Source organism: Daktulosphaira vitifoliae, unplaced genomic scaffold (assembly GCF_025091365.1).
Source record: "Daktulosphaira vitifoliae isolate Bord-2020 unplaced genomic scaffold, ASM2509136v1 Scaffold_1, whole genome shotgun sequence".
NCBI lineage: Eukaryota > Metazoa > Arthropoda > Insecta > Hemiptera > Phylloxeridae > Daktulosphaira > Daktulosphaira vitifoliae.
Window position 1 is genome coordinate 24,671,156 of NW_026099572.1, and position 23,265 is coordinate 24,694,420.

General features: G+C 31.0%; 1 protein-coding gene across 9 annotated transcripts in view; it reads left to right on the forward strand.

Annotated features, from left to right (window-relative positions):
* LOC126896713 (paired box protein Pax-5) overlaps positions 1-18,011 on the forward strand; it is a 54,748-nt gene extending 36,737 nt beyond the window's left edge. For 3 of the 9 annotated variants that reach the window (XM_050669717.1, XM_050669729.1, XM_050669747.1), the window contains exons 5-12: positions 2,460-2,657; positions 9,839-10,185; positions 13,577-13,680; positions 13,753-13,972; positions 14,171-14,281; positions 15,193-15,423; positions 15,759-15,866; positions 16,272-18,010. In XM_050669717.1, coding sequence (XP_050525674.1) covers positions 2,460-2,657; positions 9,839-10,185; positions 13,577-13,680; positions 13,753-13,972; positions 14,171-14,281; positions 15,193-15,423; positions 15,759-15,866; positions 16,272-16,510 — 1,558 coding nt within the window. In that variant the 3' untranslated portion in view covers positions 16,511-18,010. Of the gene's footprint in view, positions 1-2,459; positions 2,658-9,838; positions 10,186-13,576; positions 13,681-13,752; positions 13,973-14,170; positions 14,282-15,192; positions 15,424-15,758; positions 15,871-16,239 lie in introns of all 9 variants that reach the window. The other 6 variants (XM_050669738.1, XM_050669764.1, XM_050669778.1 and 3 more) reach the window with 6 other exon arrangements.
* The last annotated feature ends 5,254 nt before the right edge of the window (positions 18,012-23,265 follow it).

The window sequence follows — 23,265 nt, forward strand, 5'->3', positions numbered from 1 at the left end:
GATTTGCTTTTCAAGCCTCGACCACAACCGATGTCCACTGACTTTCCCTCGCTTCCGGTTCTTCTTGGGACAATATAGTCCCGGCATATTATATACATGAGAATTTTTTTATAAACATACCCTAATAAAATATATAAGGTCGTAAAAACCATGTTACTGCTATTAATTTTTATGTTACTTTCCTCCGGTTCTACTGTTCTCTCGTTTGCTCACCCTTACATTCTTGTCGCGAATCTTGATTTCCATTTATTTATTTATTTTTTTGTTCGCGGAAACGGGTTACGCGTGCTTATATATTACATGCATTATGCATTAAGGCACAAGTTGACCCACTACTAAAAAAAAAAAACAAAAAAATTATATCAAGGACATAAACTTTTATATTGTACCCATATTTCACACACTCATATACTACGGTAGAAATTACTTATTTATATGGAAATAAATACAAAAGGGTGTTCATTGGTGATCCTTTCAATCACTGGTCATTGATACGTACTATTGGAATTGCCATTAAAATTCAATTCCAATAAACATTTCGAATGAATAGTATTTTGTGGATAAATTTTACCAGTATATCATTTGAAATGAAATATTAATCTACTCTAAACGAATGACATTGTTATGGTAAATGAACTTCATGGTAATTACTACCCAATTATTTAAAACTTGAAATGAATAAATGTTTAATTTAAATTATGATATTATAGGGTGGGTGTCCCTAAAATTTCTATATAATTCAAAACAAAAAACAATCGGAAACGGTTTCTTTCTTTTTAAACGAACTGTCACTGCGTATCCGTATCTCATACGATTCATTTCCTCTACCACAGTTTCTTCACCTCCATCTCTTATTCCTAATGCTACTGCTTTTGCTCTAGCACCCTTCCTTCGATTTTCTCCCCAAGAGTTTTAATAACATTAACTGCGCGCATATTATTCGTATGCGGCTTCTGGGAAATGTCACTGAGTGTACGCGTGCCGACTCTAAGTGCAAAATTGAGTTAGCTTCGCGTATACTTCCATCACTACCACAATATACGTTTGCTTGTTATTTTACAGTGTACGGCTTAGCCGTTGTCGACACCACAAACAAGCCATGCCATCGTTTTAGAATTATTAGGGTTGATGACGGCGTAGGCAAAAAAAACATCCGTGAAAAATTATTATTCTTTATCGAACAATAGATCTCGATTATGATTTCACTGGTTTGGTAAAGGGTTGAATGTATACACTAAAGAAACCGTGTCCAATATTGATAAATTCACAGAAATTTCCCATTCGATTGAAGTTCTCTGACAGAAATTAAGTGAAATAACTAATAACGCATGCGATCGCTTTCTAACACAATCGTGATAATGTTAATTTTTTAAACAACCAAGTTTTATGCAACACTAATGAATGTACTCACCAAGCGGAAAGTTTGTGCTTTACATTTTCATTAATTTATCTATAGTTTAAATTTTGAACAGTGGGCTGTTTGTGATTCATAATAGCTCTCTTATAGCGATCTAATTTTGGCTCAGGTGAAGACATTGACAAACTACTGCGCACTATAAATACAATATAAAATACGTATACAAGCGCGTAGAGATTTTTGGAATTATAAATTAAATACAAAACGCGCACCTTAGCTTTAAATCCATTCCAATTTAACGACTCGTTTGTTCCAATTAAGATACTGAGAAACGTTTGTGTTTCAAATGTGCCGGGACAAAATAATGTCAACACAGCTAGACATTCACTAATTATTACAGAACAACTTTTGCTGAACATTTGAATGCACTGGCATTGAAATTAGATTTACAGATTATAGCTATTTATGTTTCCAGTTGGCGCTTAATATATAATTAATTGTAAAAAACAGAAAAATTATTATACGATGTTATTACATAGTCCTCAACAATAATTAAAACGTAAAGCTAAGCTGTACCCTTTTTACAATCACAATTGAACGCATGCAAATACTTTTGGGCATCGCATTGAAAACCTTCCGAAAACAATGGGCTTGGACCTATATGAATAGACTAAAATCTACATTTTCTATAACGCGAAAAAAACAGAGGACAAACGGGAAAAAATTTATATATTATATCTTATAACACAATGATGTAAAATAATATAAATAATAATGTTATGTACTCGCATTATTATGTTGTGTTAATAAATAACCACGAGTTCCTTTGTACGGACGGGATCGTGTCCCGGAAGTAGGACATCTTCATATGCATATAATGACCAATGGTCAGTTTCCGCACGTCCTGACGATGGCTTGTGGACTACAAGGTCCTTTCATATTGTAATAAAAAGGGCGCATTGTTTTCCATGTGCGGATTTAGCAAGGTGTGCATCTCTAATGCGACGCGAAACCTATTCATCATATGAATAAAATATGTGCAGTCTAAAGCATGCACTTTTTATCATTTAATTTTAACGTGCTAACTATATTTTATTTTTAGATATTATGAAACTGGAAGCTTCAAAGCTGGAGTGATAGGAGGAAGCAAACCCAAAGTAGCCACAGCACCTGTTGTAGACTCTATAGCAAATTACAAAAGAGAAAATCCAACTATGTTTGCTTGGGAAATTCGAGATAGATTGTTGGCCGAAGGAGTTTGTACTCAAGACAACGTACCAAGTGTTTCTTCAATCAATAGGTAATTCATGTAAAATTATTACTAGCTACTGATTCTGATAAAATAATTTACTTTATTTATCGGCTAAAATATTCACTGAGTATACTCACTGCAAAGTTTTATCAAAATTGAATTTTTATCGGTTAACACAATAATTTTAGATAGTAGTTCATTTTTAAGCTCATGTACTTTATACATAAATGGTATTATTTTATTATTCATATCATCAGTCCATATGTTAACATGATGTTTGAACAACGTGTTTTATTTTGATAAAGACCGCGCTATTGAGTAACTTGATCACGAGGGGTTATAAGAGATTACACGATTAGACGGCGATGATGACGATAGAGAGTAATAACAATATAAAAGGGTGTAAATATCCAACGATGGGTAGAGTGGACGAAAGAGGGTCGTCAACTACGTTTTTATTAATCGCCAAATGGTAGTGCAAGAGCAACTGTGCCCAAGGGATTTGTCCTGAGATCTCTACAAGTCTCTGACCAATGAATGCAACTGTTCTATAACATGGATTGATAATATATTATAAACTTGCGAGTTTTTATATTAACAATTTCATTGATTAAACTTATGTTCAATATTTGCATAAAAACTAAAAAATAGTAAAAAGTACGTTGTTCAGCGACTCGAGACAAGAAAAAGTAAAAAAACAAAGATTAGATAAACTTGGTTTATTAATTTAATAACATGACTGAGAAAAATACTCTAATTTATTCGGTTTTGTTAAAATTAATGTATCATAAAACTTTTTTTATTAATTAATTTATTTTTGAAAAAATAGCAACTATAAAAAATCAGTTATTCGTTTTGACGCTTTAATTTATATGATTTTTTCTTTCTCTAATAAATAAACTACTTCTATGCTGATTTGAAGAGTTAATGAAATTTAATTTTTATTTCTTTATTAACATCTGTTCAAAACATAAGCTAAAGAAATCATATAACCTATTAAATCGATGAATTACTGGCTTTTTTAACAACTTCCCTGACTGTCCCACTAAAATTGATGTCTTTTTTTAAAATATTCAACATTTAAACTTCGATGACAGAACCCTTGGGCAACAAAAATAACACAATATAACAACACACATTACAATGTTATAAGCTTCACTGATCTTGTATTGTTATCAGTTGTCGCTGCACTGACTTGGGATGTTAATCATCGACACGAATGGTGTCCTGCCTTGCTAAAGCGGTACTACTACTGGTACATAATATTACACATCTGTTGTGTCGTGAAAATCATTGGTTCGTGTTATTATTATTAATATCATTATCTTCATAAAGTCGGAAACGCGCAACCTGTTGTTCACACCCTCCTACAACAACGCAAACGAACGCGTAAGCGCGGCCATTTATCATTTCCGTGCGATTGAGTATCAAAAAAAGACTAATCCGAAAAGGATAGCGTTTGAGATGACTCAATGACCTGCTACTTTTACATTATACAACTCCACGTACTGAATATAAAATATTACCAAACATACAGCCGGTCGCTCTAGTAGTCAATCCCTTTATAATTTCCAACACATTAAACATAGCTCGGTTGTTTGTAACGCGAAAATCACATTTCACAGTGGCAGGTTTCGAGTGGTGTGACGTTCAAATGAAGCGAAGAATACTCAGAGTCAAAACATCAGTTGTCTTTATAAACAACTATAAGAGTTTCACATGAATTTAAATTTTCAACAGGTTTGATGGCTCATTTTTGAAACAGCACATCTTATGTCATTATTGTTGCGATTCGAGAAATGTGAAAACTTGTAGAATAAAATGTCAGCGCCTCTGTCCAATAAAAATATTTTTTATAATATTAACAATATATATGTATATATATATATTAAATATCTATATTCTTACATGTTATCGTAGAGTTTTACGCGCGACTAAGGCGGGGAAGGTGAACAGAGACGTGCGCTGCTGGATTCTATTCAAGATATTGATCTCTCCCTTCTTTTTTCCACCGACGTTTTCTCAGACCCCTCACCTAACCTCGTCTTCCAAGACTAACTAAGTCACTTGCTCAGGCTAACCCTCGTATCACCACACATGGCTTTTCGTTCAGACCGGAAAACCCGTGGAAAATGTTATCGCTGGCGCCACAGAACTTCCTCGAGATGCTGACGACCTGTACTACCGCGTTAGATCGTCATCAAGTTTAATAATGTTCAAAAATAACCAAGATATTCCTACGATTCAAGTTGATTTTAATCTACCCTCTAAAACCCGTTGATGGTTTATTAAATACGACAAATAGCCTTCCACGGGGAGATCTTATCTGAATCGTGCACATGTCGACAACTTTGCAACGTTATTACTTATACAAACCGCTGTTATTGCTACTTATTATTATTATTATTATTTTTTTATGACGCTACGATGGTTTATCATTTTTCTAAGTGCCATTCGACAGATATTTGATTATCGTGCATTTGTTATGACGATGGTTACGCCAAAAATTTGGTATTTTGTTACTTAAATAACAATTAGATTTTTTTTCGTCGTGCGTATGATGACTAACCAACTAACAGTACTCATTATTAACAAAACAATGAGAAGGAGTACTACACAACAAAATACAATGGCGTTATTTAAGTCCATACCTTCCCCTCCTGGTACCAAGTATGAAGTCCACACTAGAAAACCACAGATTTGCCACGGTAAACTGAACTTGTGTCATGCTAAATACTTTGACAGTACTTAAACCGCAAACGTCACACCACAAATGTGTCCTATGGGATTTCGAAATAATATAGACGAACAGATATACTTAAGCATCGTACTGCGGATTTTACATTTTATAACTCTGGCGTATATATTAAACTATATTTTTCAACAGATATCGTTCGGATTTTTTTCTTTTCAGAATAACTCTTTAGTCGAATTATACGTAGTGGAAATTTAATATTTCTACATATAATGAATAATTATCACTCGATATCTAGTTAAATTGATGTAAAAATGCATTTTTTTTTTTTATCTTTAACCAAAAGTAGTCAATAATATAATGAAGACGTTTCTGTGTGAAACATTAGTCAACATCAGCGTGTTAGTAATAAAATACCATCGTAAGAAACCAATTACGACTTTTTCGCAAAACAAGTGCATGGGATTTACCAAAGAGTCACTGGAGCGAAATTCAAATACAGGGGGGGGGCCAACTACTCATAGTATATTGTACCATAAATACCATTTGCCATAGCACGAGGTATACGGGAATTATATAAGTGTGTGGTGCAATACGCTTGAACTGTCTCTGGTGGCCTATAGTGACGGCAGTGAAATAACGACGAGGGGTTAACTCGCACCCCTTATACGATAATCATAATATAACGGCAATAATTCCACCCTGTCTTCGGGTATCCGGCCAATCGGACGTGGCAAATGCCATTAAAACGGGACCAATGGTATCGCAGCAACTTGCAACGGAACTACTGTATTTTTCAAAGTGCTACAACTGGCACATTGGAAAGCCAAAACACTACACAATATTAGAGGTGACAAAAGAAATAATAACATTAAAAGCATCTTGTTAGTCAACCGAAAATTGTCTATTTGATCATTTTCCAAAAGTACTCATCGATAGTTAGAAGTATGCAGTTTGACACGTGTATTGAAAATATAAGAGATAGTTGTAACAAGTGATCCAAAACATCTGAGAAAAAATCCAGTCAATTAAACTGTGAAAACAAATCTTTTGCCGGTTTTACTTTCTCGTCTATCGGTATTATTTATTTTAAGATAATCGTCAAACCAGAAAACCAATTAGCCTACATAATTTCGTTTTAACTATTACAATATCTACAAACATGATGAAAACTACTGTCACTGGTTTTAGCTATAGTAATAGTATTTTTTTTAATATTTCTAATGTATTATTTTACCATATTTGTGGACTATAGTTACAATTTAAATTAATAACACAATATTTAGAGGAATTCATAATGTCACATTATAAAAATTCAAAGAAATATTTATTATAGAAATGTGTGTCATTCTACGTTGTGTTAATATTGATTTTACAGTAATATTTTTTTTTTGTATTTGTTATTTTTTGAATAAATTAGCTGTTAAAAATTGTATTAACAGTATACCAAAATAAACGTATCAAGGTTTATATAATAATTAATCATTCTTAATTGACTAGCTGTACCTAAATTGAGTTCCAGGGAAAAGACTAACGAAAAAATTTACAAAAAAAAAAAAAGAAATTTAAACGCGATAAACATCATCTCGCGGAACAAATAAAATTACGAAAAAATTTAAAAAAAAAAAAAAAGAAATTTAAACGCGATAAACATCATCTCGCGGAACAAATAAAATTCGATTTAAGTTACAATAAACTTACTTATTTCGTTATTTCATTTACAAGTATTTGATAAAACAAAGAAAATAATGAAAAATTATTTTACTTCAGTCAAAAGATAATCGTTAAACATGAACATTGGTTAGTTTGAATATTAAATGATGTTCAGTATATTAAACTCCTAACAATTTGCCTATCGATGGGTTACCACATTGTTTGATGTCACACAAAATCACTTCCTCTATTCATAAATACAAGTGTATTATTAATATGTACATTCGAGTTGGATGGATACACACGAGAAACTATTCATCTCGAGTGATCAGATGAACGTCTCGTAGCCCAAATAAATCGAGCCCCCAGATCGTCGACGTCGCCGCTGTCGTTTTTGTTGTTATGCGTGTTAGTTCGTGCGTTTCAAGAGGCTTTTCTCGGCGCAAAACGTGTGCAAGCTTTTCCGGTTACAAGTGAAACGTTTTACTGCGGTCTGCGTCATCGTCATCGCACATAGGAAACACGGTCCATGAACACTGGCTCCACCGACGACGGGTATGTGCAAAGTATAAAATCTCATACACTCACTGCAGTGTACACGCACGTCGTCTTTTTGGGCGTATAATACATGTCATTATACCCTCTTGTGCGTATAAACGGTATGATAATGCGCATAAAAATACAAGCCGCCTATACGAAAACGATATGGCATATGCATTCGACGGAATCCAAAATAGGTGGGACGCATGGCACAGTCGCGTTTCGGGAGAAGCGTGTGCATCTGCCAGAGGACTCCCCGCTGATCATTGTGCCGCAGTAGCGATATGTACTATATAATGTCGCTATATTGTAGTGAAGTCGGTTTGACTTATTCTGGCCTTGTGACCGGCTACACTCTATCAATGCGCCATTTACACAATAAGCGCGCCGCCGCTTCATACAATAACCATAAAAGAAGGGACGTGCCCCCCTTTCCAACTCCCTCTGTTTGGCGAACCCTATAACCGTGAAGTATTTGTGTTTGTGTGCGAACGTACATTATACACCACTTCAAGCGATAAACATGTTTGTTGTACAGAAAAAATACCTTGTTCGCTAGTTAAAAACGAGTGTGACTTTGCGGTGGCGAAACGGTACAAAAGTTTTAAAGAAAATAATAAAAAATTTACAATTTGTTTGTCTATTGTTTTGTTTTCGATTAGTAAAAACAATCAATAGTTCCAGACAACGTATTTTCTAGATATTGACAAGTCGACATTGCAAGGCGATTCCACATCAAAATTATAAACAGTCCGTCGTGTTACTTATGTTTATATTAACAATTACTAAATTAAAATGTTATCTCGTCCGTCTTGGAATAATGTGAAACCCAAACGACGCCCGTTGTGTTTACTATTAATTCGCCGTCCATTTAATCAAGTAGGAGCGTGTACCGAGTAGTCTATGATTTCGTGTTAATATTTGATTTCTCTTTTTTTACCTGTTGACACGTCCGGCCACGTGTTATGTCCTACCGATAAACAAACAGCCGTACAGTCAAAAACTAAACTATTTGTTCACTTCCATAACTGCCACAGTTCTATACAGCCGATGACAGTAGAACAAATTAAACTGAATTATTTATCGTCTGCGCTTCAAAGCGCAAAAGTCAAAATTGTTTTAGTTTTAAAAACGAATAAAATAATAGACGTATCAACTAACAATTATAGTTGAAAACGTTGTAATTTTAGTGGGCAGTTTTTCAAATTCTTAACACAATACATCACATGACAAAAACAATTGTGCGACTTTGTCGTACGATGATAAATTTAACAATAGTAACATTTACTACAACAACCGAAATGAATGGCGCACAAAAATCGGCTGTCAATAGGAATGTCGAATACTACACTGTGAGAAAAACGATGGCTTTTGTTTTTGGTCGTGGCGAATCCGCGCACAAGGGCGACCGCCGATGTATGGAGACCGTAATAAATTTGCGGGACGATGATTAATGCGAACCGTTACAGTATTAAAAACTAGTTCGGGGAAAGAAAAAAATATAATAAAATATAAGAGTGACTCCAGAATAGAAGAGGGCAGCACGTGGCGCAAAAGACACGTGCGCGAGCTTCCTGGACTTGCGACTGTTATCATAACCGTTATTGGGTATAGAGTTATTAATCTACTTGATGGGTTTCCCGCCCTCGTTCAACGGGTTTTTACATTATTATATTATTTAATTCGAGAGCAGTCATCCGCCGACGGTCTGTTGCCACACTGTCTTGGTGTCTCCTCGCCGACCCGTTGATTCGGCTACCGCTTATACGAATAACACGGAACGTATTAAAGGCAGAAACGATACGGTGCGGAACGCCGTCTTCTCGTATAATAACAATAATAATCAAATCGAGTTTTGGGTGCGGCAAAACGCAATTCTGCGCTTTCAAAAGTTATACCGCAATAGCGGTGTAAAGGAATTAGCCCGCGAAAAGGTATTGTTTCTCTCGGACAAACGGACCGCAAAGCTTTTAATACGGTTATGTGATGCCGTATAGTCACTACCAGCGCATACATACATTGTACTGCAATAACTTTTGCCCAAAGTTTTAAAGTTCTCGGCGTCACCCCTTGGGAGTAGCCGTGTACAATATAGTCCCTCGCGTAAATACTTTTTACCACTCGGCCACGACTGAACAAAAGTTTTGGTCGTCGTCGGTTCAAATGATAACAACACGGTGCGCTAATAATTATGTTTTCCGAACCGTTAAATATGCTCGGTACCGCATTAATTAGAAAAAGGGGTACGATGCACGACAATTTAAGTCGTGTTTCAGTTACCGAGTTTTTTGATTCGGGTATTTTTTACGATCGTAAAATGAAATTTTTTTTTCTCCGACAGGATTGTTCGAAACAAAGCCGCCGAAAAAGCGAAACACGTTCACAACCAACAACAGCAACAGAATCAGCATCATCAGCAAAACAGCAATAGCAACGGCAGTACGGGTCCACCATCAAATCAACAGCTTCATCAGCAGCAGCAAGGTCCCGTGTCGGTCATCGCACACGCACCCGCTCCTCAACAATCGGGCGGACTTCAGCAACAGCACGATCGGTACAGCATCAATGGTATTCTGGGTATACCACAACATGACCCTAACGGCAATGTGACTACGGGGAAACGAAAACGCGGTGACCTTGACCATCACCATCACCACCATCATCAGCAACATCATCATCACGGAGGCGGTAAGACACTCTTATTTAATTTTCTAGTGATTTTAAATCGGATATTTTTTTATGCGAGTCCGTGAACTTACTACTATCCGTCGGGAATGATTGTTGAGGAGACCAGATCACATATGGTTATTATGCACAAAGGATAACGATGTCTTGTGAGTGCAAGTGTGTTCTCTCACAAGGAGTTTGCTTTCCGGAAAGAAACACTAGCTGAGAGTGAGGGGAACGGTGTGTAGTAAGGAAAGGGATACTGAATAGTTCTACAAACTATATTGTTACCTAGCAACGCTCCATTACACCGCCATAGTTGTCCGGCCCGCGCCGTCCCTACGATGAAGCGACATCCTTCGCGAAAGCTTTTAACCCAAGAAACTCCCCCTGCCATCGTTTTCTCTTCATTTTAGTCTACTTTTTCTGTTTCCACGATTTCCCCTCCTTCACGACCTTTCTTACGTTTTCCGATAAGTTTTTACCGTCGACGCCACCCGGTCGACTGTTACATAACAACCCTACGTCCATTCGTGGAAAACTACTTTCCAGCCAAGTACTGAGCTACACGTAGGGAAAACTCTTCTGTATTATCGCAAAGTACAAAATTCCTCTTTCTATTCAAACACAAATGAGTAAATGAAACGCAAAGCAATTTCAGTAGTACGTTTATCGCCTTTCAAATTCTTAAAAGCTTATTATAATATTACTTCCTTACATCGTTACTTTTAATTGATGTACATTAGAATCTTATTCTAGAATACAATAATATTTTAACATTCAAAAATTTGTGTCTATATTAAATATATTTATATTTAACATTAATTTGATATAAAAAGTGTTTCTACAACTAAAGCACATGTTTTCAATATATTACATATGATTTTTGTGCAAGAACTTACAAATTATTTTAAAAACTTAAAAAGAAATCTATTCATTCAAAAAAAAAATTAAACCAGCTGGCAATCTTAAATGTTAATTTATTTTATCGCACATCAATTAAATAATATCAATTATTAAAACAATATTATTAAAAAGTTTAAAAACATTACTTTGTTGTTAAAAAAAAATTACTAATTATTTTTAAGTAGATAAATTTGCATAATCGTATTGTATTTCACGAATGACTTGAGCTATAATTATTTATTTCAATACTCATTGGCATTCCTATTTAACACCGAGGAGCATGTCGTAAAAAATAAAAAGTGTGACTGAAATAAATAACCAGCCGACCACAATCGCTTTCATTTAGATATAGTTTGGAATTATTGGTGGCTTAATAAAACAAATATTGACAATATTCTTGAAAACACTTAAAGAAATATACATATAAAAAGTATATATTATTATAGATCTACTACGTTTTAATTTTAGACAAAATTAAAAATACACTAACGTTAAATTGGACCGGACTGCATTTACAAAAAAATAATAACCAGTATACTTCCATTGTATCATAAAATATACGATGTATAGGTGCACCCGCACTATGTATTGTGTTTTATGTTGACGACCTGAATTATCCTTGAAATTATACATTATACAGATATAAATATCAAATAAAAACCGTGAAAACTCTAGTAATGTCTAGTGTCGGTCGCATTAATATACATGAACCAAAAACCTATGTATGCTCAAAGCGGTCTAAGGGCGATGGTTGAAATTTGAAAAAAAAAATCTTCATAAAATACATTTCACTACCAGACGTTTGCAATAATTTATTTCAACTCGCTTCTGGATTTGTTGAACATTTTTTCGAAGATATAAAACGTGTTTCGAATGTCAACGGTTTGAAATGTATGCTTTGAAGTAAGAATGCCTGTAGTAAGACTAACAGGATTTAAGGAAACTGTGGAAGTTGAGAATACGAAGGCAAAAGCTTTTCACCCTGTCTGCATATCCGTGTAAAGAGTTTCCATTTTCTCCCTTGCTTTCTTTTTGAATAACCCGCTTTTCTTCAGATCATTTCTTTCTTTTGAAAGCATTAGGCTCACTTTGTAACGGGCTCTGATATCCGTGCCGTCGATACTGCAGAAAGGTTCTTTTGTACTATATACACTGAAAGCGAAACTTTTGACGAACTTAAAACTTCTTTTGTTTTGCGTGAAGTCCTTTCGTCGTCTCTTGGGTTTGTTACGCTATATGCAATGTTACCCTACAATACATCGATTATGATGGTTGTCTTATCTTACCATACCAATTATAATATTATTAAAATAAAGTACACATTATACAGACAAATAAAATTATTCGATGGTATTTGTGATGATTTTCGCATTACATTTTTAACTTTTTCAAAGCTTTTGACCGACTACCACGGATTATCAATACAAGCGCTAAGTTTTATATACCGTATATATGGGTGTTTGGAAACAAATAATATTATACATCTTAAAATACCCTTTGCGATTCGATTCATTCCGAGAAGGTTGCTGTAAGTTTAACCACCGTTTAATAATATACAAGGTATCGTCCAGCACACATAACACGAGATTTAAGCCCTTGTACAGTTAAAATAGTTTTGTGTTATTGTGAACTGTGTGCACCTTTAACTAACACACGTTATCTACGTTTTTCAATACCCATTATTAAGTAACAATGAATGCCTGCTAATGTTCTGCACAACATAATGGTTGAAAGAGTCCAATTGAGTTTTTTTTCATTTATCATTTTGAAAATGACGGTTTGAGACTTGGAGATATAAAAGTCACCATGGTATTGATTATAACACTTAACATTTAATTTACTTTTTGCACAATAAAATACTTGATGGAATAGAACTTTCTTATAGCACATGTTGTTTGTGTATGTCTTGTGGCAAAATTCTTATGAAAGTAAATCTCGATATTTATTATTGTTTTATTGCACAGAAATCGATGAATTTCCCTAAAGTCCATAAAGGTTGTTTATTATTATAAAGTGTATTCAAATTGACCAATCAGATTTATGTTAAATCGACAACATTAAGTGTCTCGTATTTTCAGAAGCTCCAAACGACCGAGGGGGGGGGGCGCGTACCCAGCGTAATTCAATATATTAGTTTGACATTTAAAGCTTTGTATACGCATATTCCCAACGGGAACGGGGTAATAAGCAGCGAAACACAATCTGCTCTTTGACCCCGGGGAAATGTTTTGTTGCCTTGTAGTGTTCTGTAGTGTTTTATTATTTATTTNTAGCCTTGTAGTGTTCTGTAGTGTTTTATTATTTATTTTTTTTTTTGTAGCTTATAAAAGGGTCACACATAAATGTTCGATTGAGTGTCTTTGTATTAATTTATTTTAACAAATGCGAATATGTAAAAATTTAAGTGCAGGAAGGAAGAGAGATAATAGAAGGAACTATTTAGCTGTCTATATTGATAAATAATAGGTATAATTTATAAAAAAAATGAACTATAAATTACTTTTAGACGAAAACCGAGATTTAAATTCGGAAAACCATCAGCAAATCAAGAGAGAACGATCTCAGTTGCATTACAACGGCGGTGACGCTTCTCTGTATTCAAATGTATCTGTGAGTAGTCTTAATATTTTAAGGTTGATCCTATTTCATACTCGTACTAACAGTAAGATTGTTATCATACAGCTTTGGCCGGGTAAATGGTGTTTAAAAGATGAACACAAACTATTTTCTGAACTGAGTGCCGGTGTTACGTCAGGCGGTGGAACTTCGCCGTTCTACGATGCTAACCAAACAGCATTTTCTGCCGCTCCTCTGACGGCTGACCTTTACGAGACTATGACACAACCTCAACAGACACAAAACACAACACCGGTATACACACCGCCTGTACCCACTTCGCTCGGTAAGCATAATGTTATAGTAAAAATTACTTAAGCATTTTACCGCTTTTTCATAAACATAGTAGAGTCAAGAGATGCCGTGTAATAACGCGCATGTTTATGTATCTTTTTTTTTTTTTTGTTAATGTTTTGTCATTGGGCACTAAAAAGTGTTGTTTTTAGTTTAAATAGTTTAGTTAGATGGCATTATTTTTATTTAGTAGGCGGAGTCACTCCTTTAGCTCCTTTGACCATGCAGGAAATTCAAAAGATGAGTCCAGGTACAGTTTTAGTGGATCATTCTCATTTGTCGCCCGTGCAATATCACACAGGTAAGTTTTAGACTTTTGCTTACTGTTTTATATTTATTATTTTTTAAAAATTAATTATGATAATAATTAGACAGATCTCATATTAAAAATATTAGATAATAGTTGTGTGGACTTTTTTATTATGCTAATTATTATTTTTTATTCAATGTGCAATTATGCTTAAATACAAGGAAATTAACTGAAGTGATGGTATTAGAAAGGTACTAAGTTCAACAAAATACGTTTTTTGTATTTTCGTGGGAAACATATATAAATACATTTCCTAATAATTGATGAAAAAACTAAGTCTCATATCTGTATAGAATAAAAGTTGAGTTTGAAACGAAAAAACGATCGTAATAAGACTATGTGGGTTTTTCTTCTGTAAATTTTAGTTTTTATGACCCATATCATCACATGAATAATTTATTTCACGATGAATTAGTTAAAAACAATTTTATTTTAATTAAACGCTATAGTAATGTTTTTATGTTATATTATCCTTATTATGTATTGTATTTTTCTGGTTTGCTTTAAAATAATGTACAAAACAAAATAATAACTTTTCATACGCATTTGTTTAAGCAAACAGCTATAGACATTTTTCAACTTTATTATAGAATAATTTATTTTACAAACAAAAAAAATTNTATTATCCTTATTATGTATTGTATTTTTCTGGTTTGCTTTAAAATAATGTCAAATAATGTACAAAACAAAGTAATAACTTTTCATACGCATTTGTTTAAGCAAACAGCTATAGACATTTTTCAACTTTATTATAGAATAATTTATTTGACAAAAAAGAAAAAAGTGATCTCTTATTAATTATTAAAGCAAACTAGTGTACGTTTTTATTTTAATGATTTCATTTTGATTAAGTAATTTGCATGATTCTGATGCTTTTTGTATTTATTTTGTTTGGCGTGTAGACAACGGAACACCAGGTGGGTTTAGTAACGACGGGGGAGCTGGTGGGCCTCAGTCCGGCGGTGGTGGCGGCGTTACCTTATCGTCACTGTCTGCAGACGTTACGCCCGCCGGGTCTCCTGATCCGTCCAGCTTAACCGTTTTGCAACCGGCCAACAATGGCCAGAACGGCGCAGTATACGCTGCCGCGGCACCAACCATGTTGCCCGGTTTTGCCACACATTATAGCACAGGTAAGACTCCTCTCGGCATAAAATGTTAAAATCTTACAAGTTCTCTTTTAGCATAACAAATATTCTAACCGACCATAACAGAGTTGTTGTCACNACAGGTAAGACTCCTCTCGGCATAAAATGTTAAAATCTTACAAGTTCTCTTTTAGCATAACAAATATTCTAACCGACCATAACTAATTAACAGAGTTGTTGTCATCTGTATGAATAAAAAACCACGCTTTTTAAGCATTGTCCTTTTGCTCCTTGTATTTCTCCACGTTGTTATGATAATATTTTTTTCCATGTAAATAATTCAATATCAATTGTACTGATTTATTTTTTGTCTATTTTAGGCGCTGGCACTGAATACGCGTCTTACACTAGTTCGCCGTATACGCAATACTCACCGTCGCCGTATGCCGGTTACAGTTACAGCACCACTGGTACCAGCGGTCTTCTCAGTAGGTATTTTATTTCTTTTCCAAACGTGGTGTAAACGACGACAAAGTTGAAATCGAATATCCGTGACGGTGGAAAGTTGAAACATAAGCTCGTGTAGAATGATTTTTACAATTATTTATTATTAATTTTAATTATGTCCGTATGTTTCACGTATAATTACCAAAGAAAATCAAGTTTACGTAAGGCGTAATGAAATTTTTGCGACATTCTGCAAATGTTATTGCCAAAAATTCATTCAAATTACGGTTAATGTTTAACATTTCACTGTACCATTCGTTAAAAGATTCAACATTGAAAATAATCTTACAACGCGTTATAAATGCGATTTTTAAAAATATTGTCTATTTTTTTTTTTTTGTTATCAATTTCTAGGTATTAATTGACACACCGTGTTTGTTGTTTAGATCACCGTTATTACTACAACAACAACACCACCAACAATAATAACAATGGTGTGCATGAAATATGTGGCAATGAAACTGGCAGTAGTGCGAGTATGGCAGCCAGATCTCCTGTAGCGGCTACTCGAGCAAACTCGGCAGCTTGCGCAAGTGCTTCTTCGCCACTGGGCAGTGCGTCGTCACCTTGTCAAGCGAACAATTCTGGCGTGGCAGTCACTTCACCTTATATCGGTATCAGTTAAAAATACGTTTTTGATAACACAAATTTTGCTAATATGCTTTAGTACATCGAAATGAGACACCGTCAAAAGCTGAAATAGTTATTTTTAATATTGTAATTATTGTTGTAATATAATATTGTATAATTTTATGGATACTAAAAACATGTAATATGTAAATCATCAAAATTATTGGTTATTATCTTTGAATACCATTAATATTATCATTGTATAAAATGTATTACTATGACTTTTAATGATACATACATTGTGACTTATAATTTAACTACTGATATTTTCGTGATTATTACTTTATGAACGAGTTAATATTATATATATTGTATTCTAAAAATGATCGTCATGTAATTTTTTCCTTGTTAGTCTACTTGTCCTATTTTTTCATCGTAGTAAACCAAAGATATTATTATAGTGCGTTGTTATTTGTACAGAATCAGTTGAATAATAATTATTACTATACAAAGTTTATCTTAATGACAATTAATTGTAACATTTCTACCAATTCTATTTAAAACTTGATAGAAATTTTATAAAAAAATTCTATTGAATTTATACTAACTCAATGAAGTTGACCGTTTAATACAAATTATATTAAAAACTTTCATGAGTTTTCTTTATTTATAAAATATAATTCTAAAACAAATCTGATCAAATTTTTGACGAAGTTCTCTCTTAAAAAATATTTTAATAATTTTAAAAAAGTTTCTTTAAACAATACAATTCTAGTCTATTTTAATTTAATAATTTTATCAAATCGAGGCAATAATACTTTGTTAAAAAAATTAATCTAAGATTTATCAAATTTTTATTGTCCTCAAGACAAAATAAGTGCAATGTCAATGTAAGTTTTATAATTGTAATTTATTTCTTTATTATTATTTTTTTATGCATAATTGTAAAATTTGTAAATCATACTTGAATACTTTTATTTGAACTTTAAATCGAACACACCCTAGTCAGTAAGTGATGCTTCAATGCACTGATCCATGCACATTAAGTGGTTTTGTACTTAACAATTTAAAAATATATTAAGCAACTTCTATTTATGAATTTATGCATTGAAATATATGCAAATCGTTTATTTCATTAGAAAAAATGTACGTGTTATTTTTTTTTTTTATCTTTTTTTATATAAATTTAAATTGTACCATAATAATAATCATATTATTGTCATACAACAAGTATTTAATATTGTAATGTAGATTATTCATGACTTCAAACGTTTTATGTAATTAGATAATTAAATTATTTGTGTTAGAAATTCGACCAGTTATACTGTAACTACCAAAGAATATTATTACTGTTCATCCAAGTATACAGTTATTATAAAACATGTGTGAAGTTGAGTATAAACGTAAATTTGTTGTACTGTGGTCAATATTATAAGATCTAAATAATTGTACTAAAAAAAATATATGATGTAAAAACCAAATTATTATTATTTTAAGATAATAAAGAAGTATGTTCGTGAAAATTTTTATTGATCACAATTATTTAGTGTACTTTATGATAAAGTTGGTATATCTACCAAATTTTTATTCTAAAAATAAATTACCCAATATAGTAATATACTAATATTTTACTGTACAGACGACGCTGCCGGTCGTCCAAACACTGCTGTGTTTGTACACTGAGGGAAACAACTTTAATGTTCGCACACGACAAATGAATTATAACTGTTTTACTATTATATATTATATCTATTATATAATTTGCACTTGTATTAAAAATTAAGAATTAAAATTATACAATTAATTTTATTCTCTTAATTAATTTTAGTACGGGGTGCGATTGTCCCGTCGTCCAAGCCACGAGCCTCTGAAAATACCCCAAAAAACAAACAACTGCCTCTATTATTCAATTTTTGGTCAAATGTTATGATTAGCATATCAATATAGTTTGATTTTTACTGTAGAATACAAATTTTTTAGTTCATAATTTTATGTCAAAAATTGATAACGTGTGGATATCATAATTAACGTCATTAAATGGTATATATCTAGTAGGTCTCAAGTAAGCTTAAAATGTTTTGTTATTATGCAGTTTGTCTGATATTTATGTGTATTATAGGTAGAAAATAAATTATTCACTAATCTTAAAAACTTATAGCTTTATAAAAAATAATGTGTAAGTTAATATATATGATACTTTGAAATATTAATAAATACTTTTCAATTATAAGTTTTTATTCACGATAACAACAATTGAAATTTTGATATATTATCATAAATATAAAATTATATATTGTATTTATCTTAAAATTGCCTTTTTATAAAACAAAACAGGTGTTTTATTATATGGTATAATAATGGTAATTTATGGGTTTATTTTCACTCACAAAAGACAAAATTATTTGAAATCTCAAATACATATTTTTTTTCAATTTGATCGACCTTGAAAAACCAATTTTAATTTTTATATTATTAATAATTATTAATACTATTGTTTCTTAAGAACTATGAAATACAAAAGCATTAAGACACTATTATACAATTTTATTCATTTTGATTAGGTTGGCTGTTATTAAGTGTTTCAAGCTACTCTACAGTATTATACCATAAGCTCATGATTTGATATGACCAAAAATTAAGTTATAAAATATTTATGTGAAATTGTATAAAACTAACAATTTATAAATATTTATAAATGACGGTTGATCATCAAATACTTTTCAATTATTTTTTTTTATCAAACAATTCATTCACACTAATTATAATAAATAACACATGAATATAATTTTATGTTATGATAAAATTATACATTAGTAAAAGTTTAATTAAAAATTATGAAAAATCAGCAAACCAATGCGAAGTCACAGGTTTACTTGATGTTAATAGTATAATTTTGAACTTTTTTAGATTTATTTAAATAATTTTTGGTATTATAATATTAGGTAATAAAAAATGAATTACATATAGTTTTAATAAAATTAATTTTTGATATGAATATATAATAATATAATTATTTTAAATCTAATACAGTTTTAATATAAACTGTAATTTAAGCTATAACATTTAATTTTTTTACGTAAAATGTCATTGTAACTCAATATTTAGTCTAAATTTTGAATTACATTTGAAAATTATAACTCACAAATTTTAAATAAAATTTACGTTCAATTTAATTTTATTGTATATTGTAAAAACCATTACGACAAAAGAAAACATTATTGGCTAAAAGTTCCCATAAAAAAAGATTCTGTTTTAGGTAAATTTTTATATTTTTAAAGTGTGGCTAAAAAACTTATATCTTTATTCAAAGTTATTAATACAGGTGCGATCGAAAACTGACTCATAACACTTAAATGTAAAATCGTTTCACAAATAAAATATTTCTATAAGAATTGAATCAAGTTAAAAAAGAAGTACTACTGTTCAAAATATAATAAAATTCTCGTTAGAACTACCTGATCGACTCGAAATATAAATAATAATAATTTAAATAACTTAAACTGAGAATACTTAAATAATTTTGGAAATTAATTAAATTAAATTCATATAATGAATTGTTTTATAAAAAAAAATATTGAAAAGTATTTGATGATCAAACATCAATTATATATATATATATATATATATATATATATTTTCAAGAATATTTAATATTTTAGCTTACACATATTTTTAAGTTTTTAATATTAGTTAATATGTTTTTTAATATATATTTTGATAAAATATAATTTTATTTTAAACCACATTAAAGAAAACTCTTCACAATTACACATGTAATTTTGACTTTTGACAATTATATAGTTGCAATGAGTCATCGCATTTCTTAGTCTCTTCGAGGCACCACAACGGTATTAAAAAGAGAAAATTAATTAAAATATCTTTTTTGCATTGATTGGACTATGGGCAGATGACTGAATGTGTCTACAAAAATCATGACACATTCAAGACGTCCAATATTCGTTTGTGTCGTTCATGGCACATTATATGAGGCCTGAAGACCCTGTTTCCCACATTTTTATTCATTACTCTTTCTTTCGCAAGTAACTGTCACTAATTATTCTTTATAAGCTTTAGTATATTCTTTTATCTTTCTGAACAACTTTAACTCAATTTTAAAAGTTTTAAAAAATCCACCTACATTTTGTTAAAATAATTAATACTTTTGCATTAAAATAAATACGCTTTTATATAAATAATTCATATATAATTTCCTTTTATTAACATACCTCCTATAATTTTAAACATCACTCTCTATGCTAATTAATATGTATTACGAATTAAGTAAATGGAAATAAAACGTGTACAATATCAGTGACAAGAACATAGTAATATATGTTCTTACATTACCCTTTACCTTATTAAAGGTTCCACTCTGAACATTAAAAAAGTATAAATATATTAAAACAAAGGAGAAAAATTTGTTTAAAAATTCTTTTTAAACTTTTAAGTTACGGTTTTCTTTATAATCATGGGAGGGAACCTTGTTGTATTCACGAAACTTCTTGTAATCTTGTATCTTCATGCGTTTTTTTATTTTCTAAGGTAATTAGTTGTGGTATTTATTTCAATTGATGGTATATGATATTAATGGTATTTATTATAGTTGCTTCCTATGACTTAGTTTATTCTTCTCAAAGCTCATTAGCACTACAAGATTTTTTGCTTTTATATACATATAATAGGGTAAATTTATATGATAGTGTTAGGTTATAAAATTAGAATTATGATTATGCTTTGAAATAGAATAGAAATAAATATTAAAATTTTTAATGTTTAAATTTATTTTACAATCAAAATTCATTTAAGTCAATCTAATTTATAAAATGAAAAATTTGCTAAAAATTCTGTAAATTTATAATTTGCTATCTTACTTTTAACTAGCCAATGCATAATAACTTAAAAAAATAAAAATTGTGGTAATGTAACTATTTTAATTTATCATACAGTATAAAAATATTCGTGTATTTAAATAATACTTACTATATCTAGTCTACTAGTCCAACTGTAAGGAACGTAAAAATCAGAATCAGATTTTGATACGCAAAAAAATAAATAAACAATTATTCAATGATGAAAAGTTGTAAATTGATGTCTTTAATCTTGCGCTTAGTAGACAATGACAGTTTCAATGTATACTGAAATAATGAAAAATAAAGTTATTAGACAGTTTGTCGTGAAAATGGCAGTTTTTGTTTAAAGTTGTTGAGTGAACCAATAATGTTCTTCTTAGCAATCGACTTGTCAATTCCTGTAATATATCTAAAAATTAATTTTTATTTTATTTGACCAACCTTAATTAATATCATGCAGTACATTGACTTATATTAAACTGGTTATTTGATAATTATGATATCAATTGCTATTTAGTTGTCATAAAAATATTAAAATGGTCATCTGAGTAATATGCTATATCGACCAATGAAATTATATTATTCGAGTTCATTTAATTAATAACGTATTTTTTTATTTTACTTAAAATTCAGTATGGTTTAATCGCTGTAGCTTGATTTGATTAATAATAAAACTTTTATCCTAATTAAGTAATAATATTGTTTTTTAAGTCGTATTGAACGAACCGTAATTCATGTTTTCTTTTTTTTTTTTTTATACACAAATCATCAGACGATTTTGGAAAAAGAAATCGTCGGACAGGCTGCAATAAAATACACATCAATTATCATAATATGCTTATAATAATAGTAATTAAACTGACTTAAGTCAGTTTTTTTTTTTTTAACTTCAATAAAGATAAATAATTTTTAATCAACGTAATAAATAATTAAATTAATAATAGATTGTTAATAGGGGTCATAAATATTTATTGTCATAATCATCATCATCAGGCAGTGCCGGAAAAATCTTCGGTCGCTGCTGGAATAAGAGAAAATTCGATAAAAATAATATAACACTCATCAATAATTAATAATTATCATAATGATAAAAATCTAAAATAATATTATTCGAGCTGTATTAAGATGCTAAAATAATTTATTTTAATAACTAATGTTATTCCATTGTAATACTGAATACTATGTTAACTATTTATCATCATCGAATGTCGTCACGTGAGATAATGATGAATGTCAGGGTCACGTTTTTGAAATGTCGCGGTAGCCAATTGCTTTATCAGCAAAAATGTTATGTGTTATAACCGACTAAACTAGAATTTCATATGTTAGCATAATAAAGATCGAGAATTTTTAAAATGCAAAAAGTATTTCTATGATATGCGTAAGAATTATAGCATTCCGAAATAAAAGGTATTAATAAAGCATAAATGGCAAGCTATAATAAAATGTAAAATTAATATTAATAGAAAGTTGTAAGTCTTATGCTGCAATGTTTTTTTAATTTTCGGCAGCGATAGATTCAACTAGATTGAAAACGGGTTCTTTTAACGTATTGACCTTTAATATCGGTCCAATGAAAGCTGAGAATTATCATGGATAGACTTAAAAAATACACATAATTGTTATATCAATACCTATTTGGTTTTGCATCGAAGCTAAAATAAACAATAATAAAAAAATTTCAAATAGTTTACAAAAATTAAAATTTTGCATCAATATGGTACTGCAGTAGCACAGACTATTTCATATAGTCTTTGGCGATAATATAAACAACAGATGAATCAACAGTGTTGATATACAATAAACTGCTGAGCCTGCTGGTAAAAATGGAAATTTTCAATATTCCAAATGTTTAAAAATATAATTTAAAACTGTTGTGTTAAATAATTTAAAATATTTTAACTATATTACTAAAGAGAATTCACCAAAGAACAAATATTTATAATTTTAATGAGTTTAA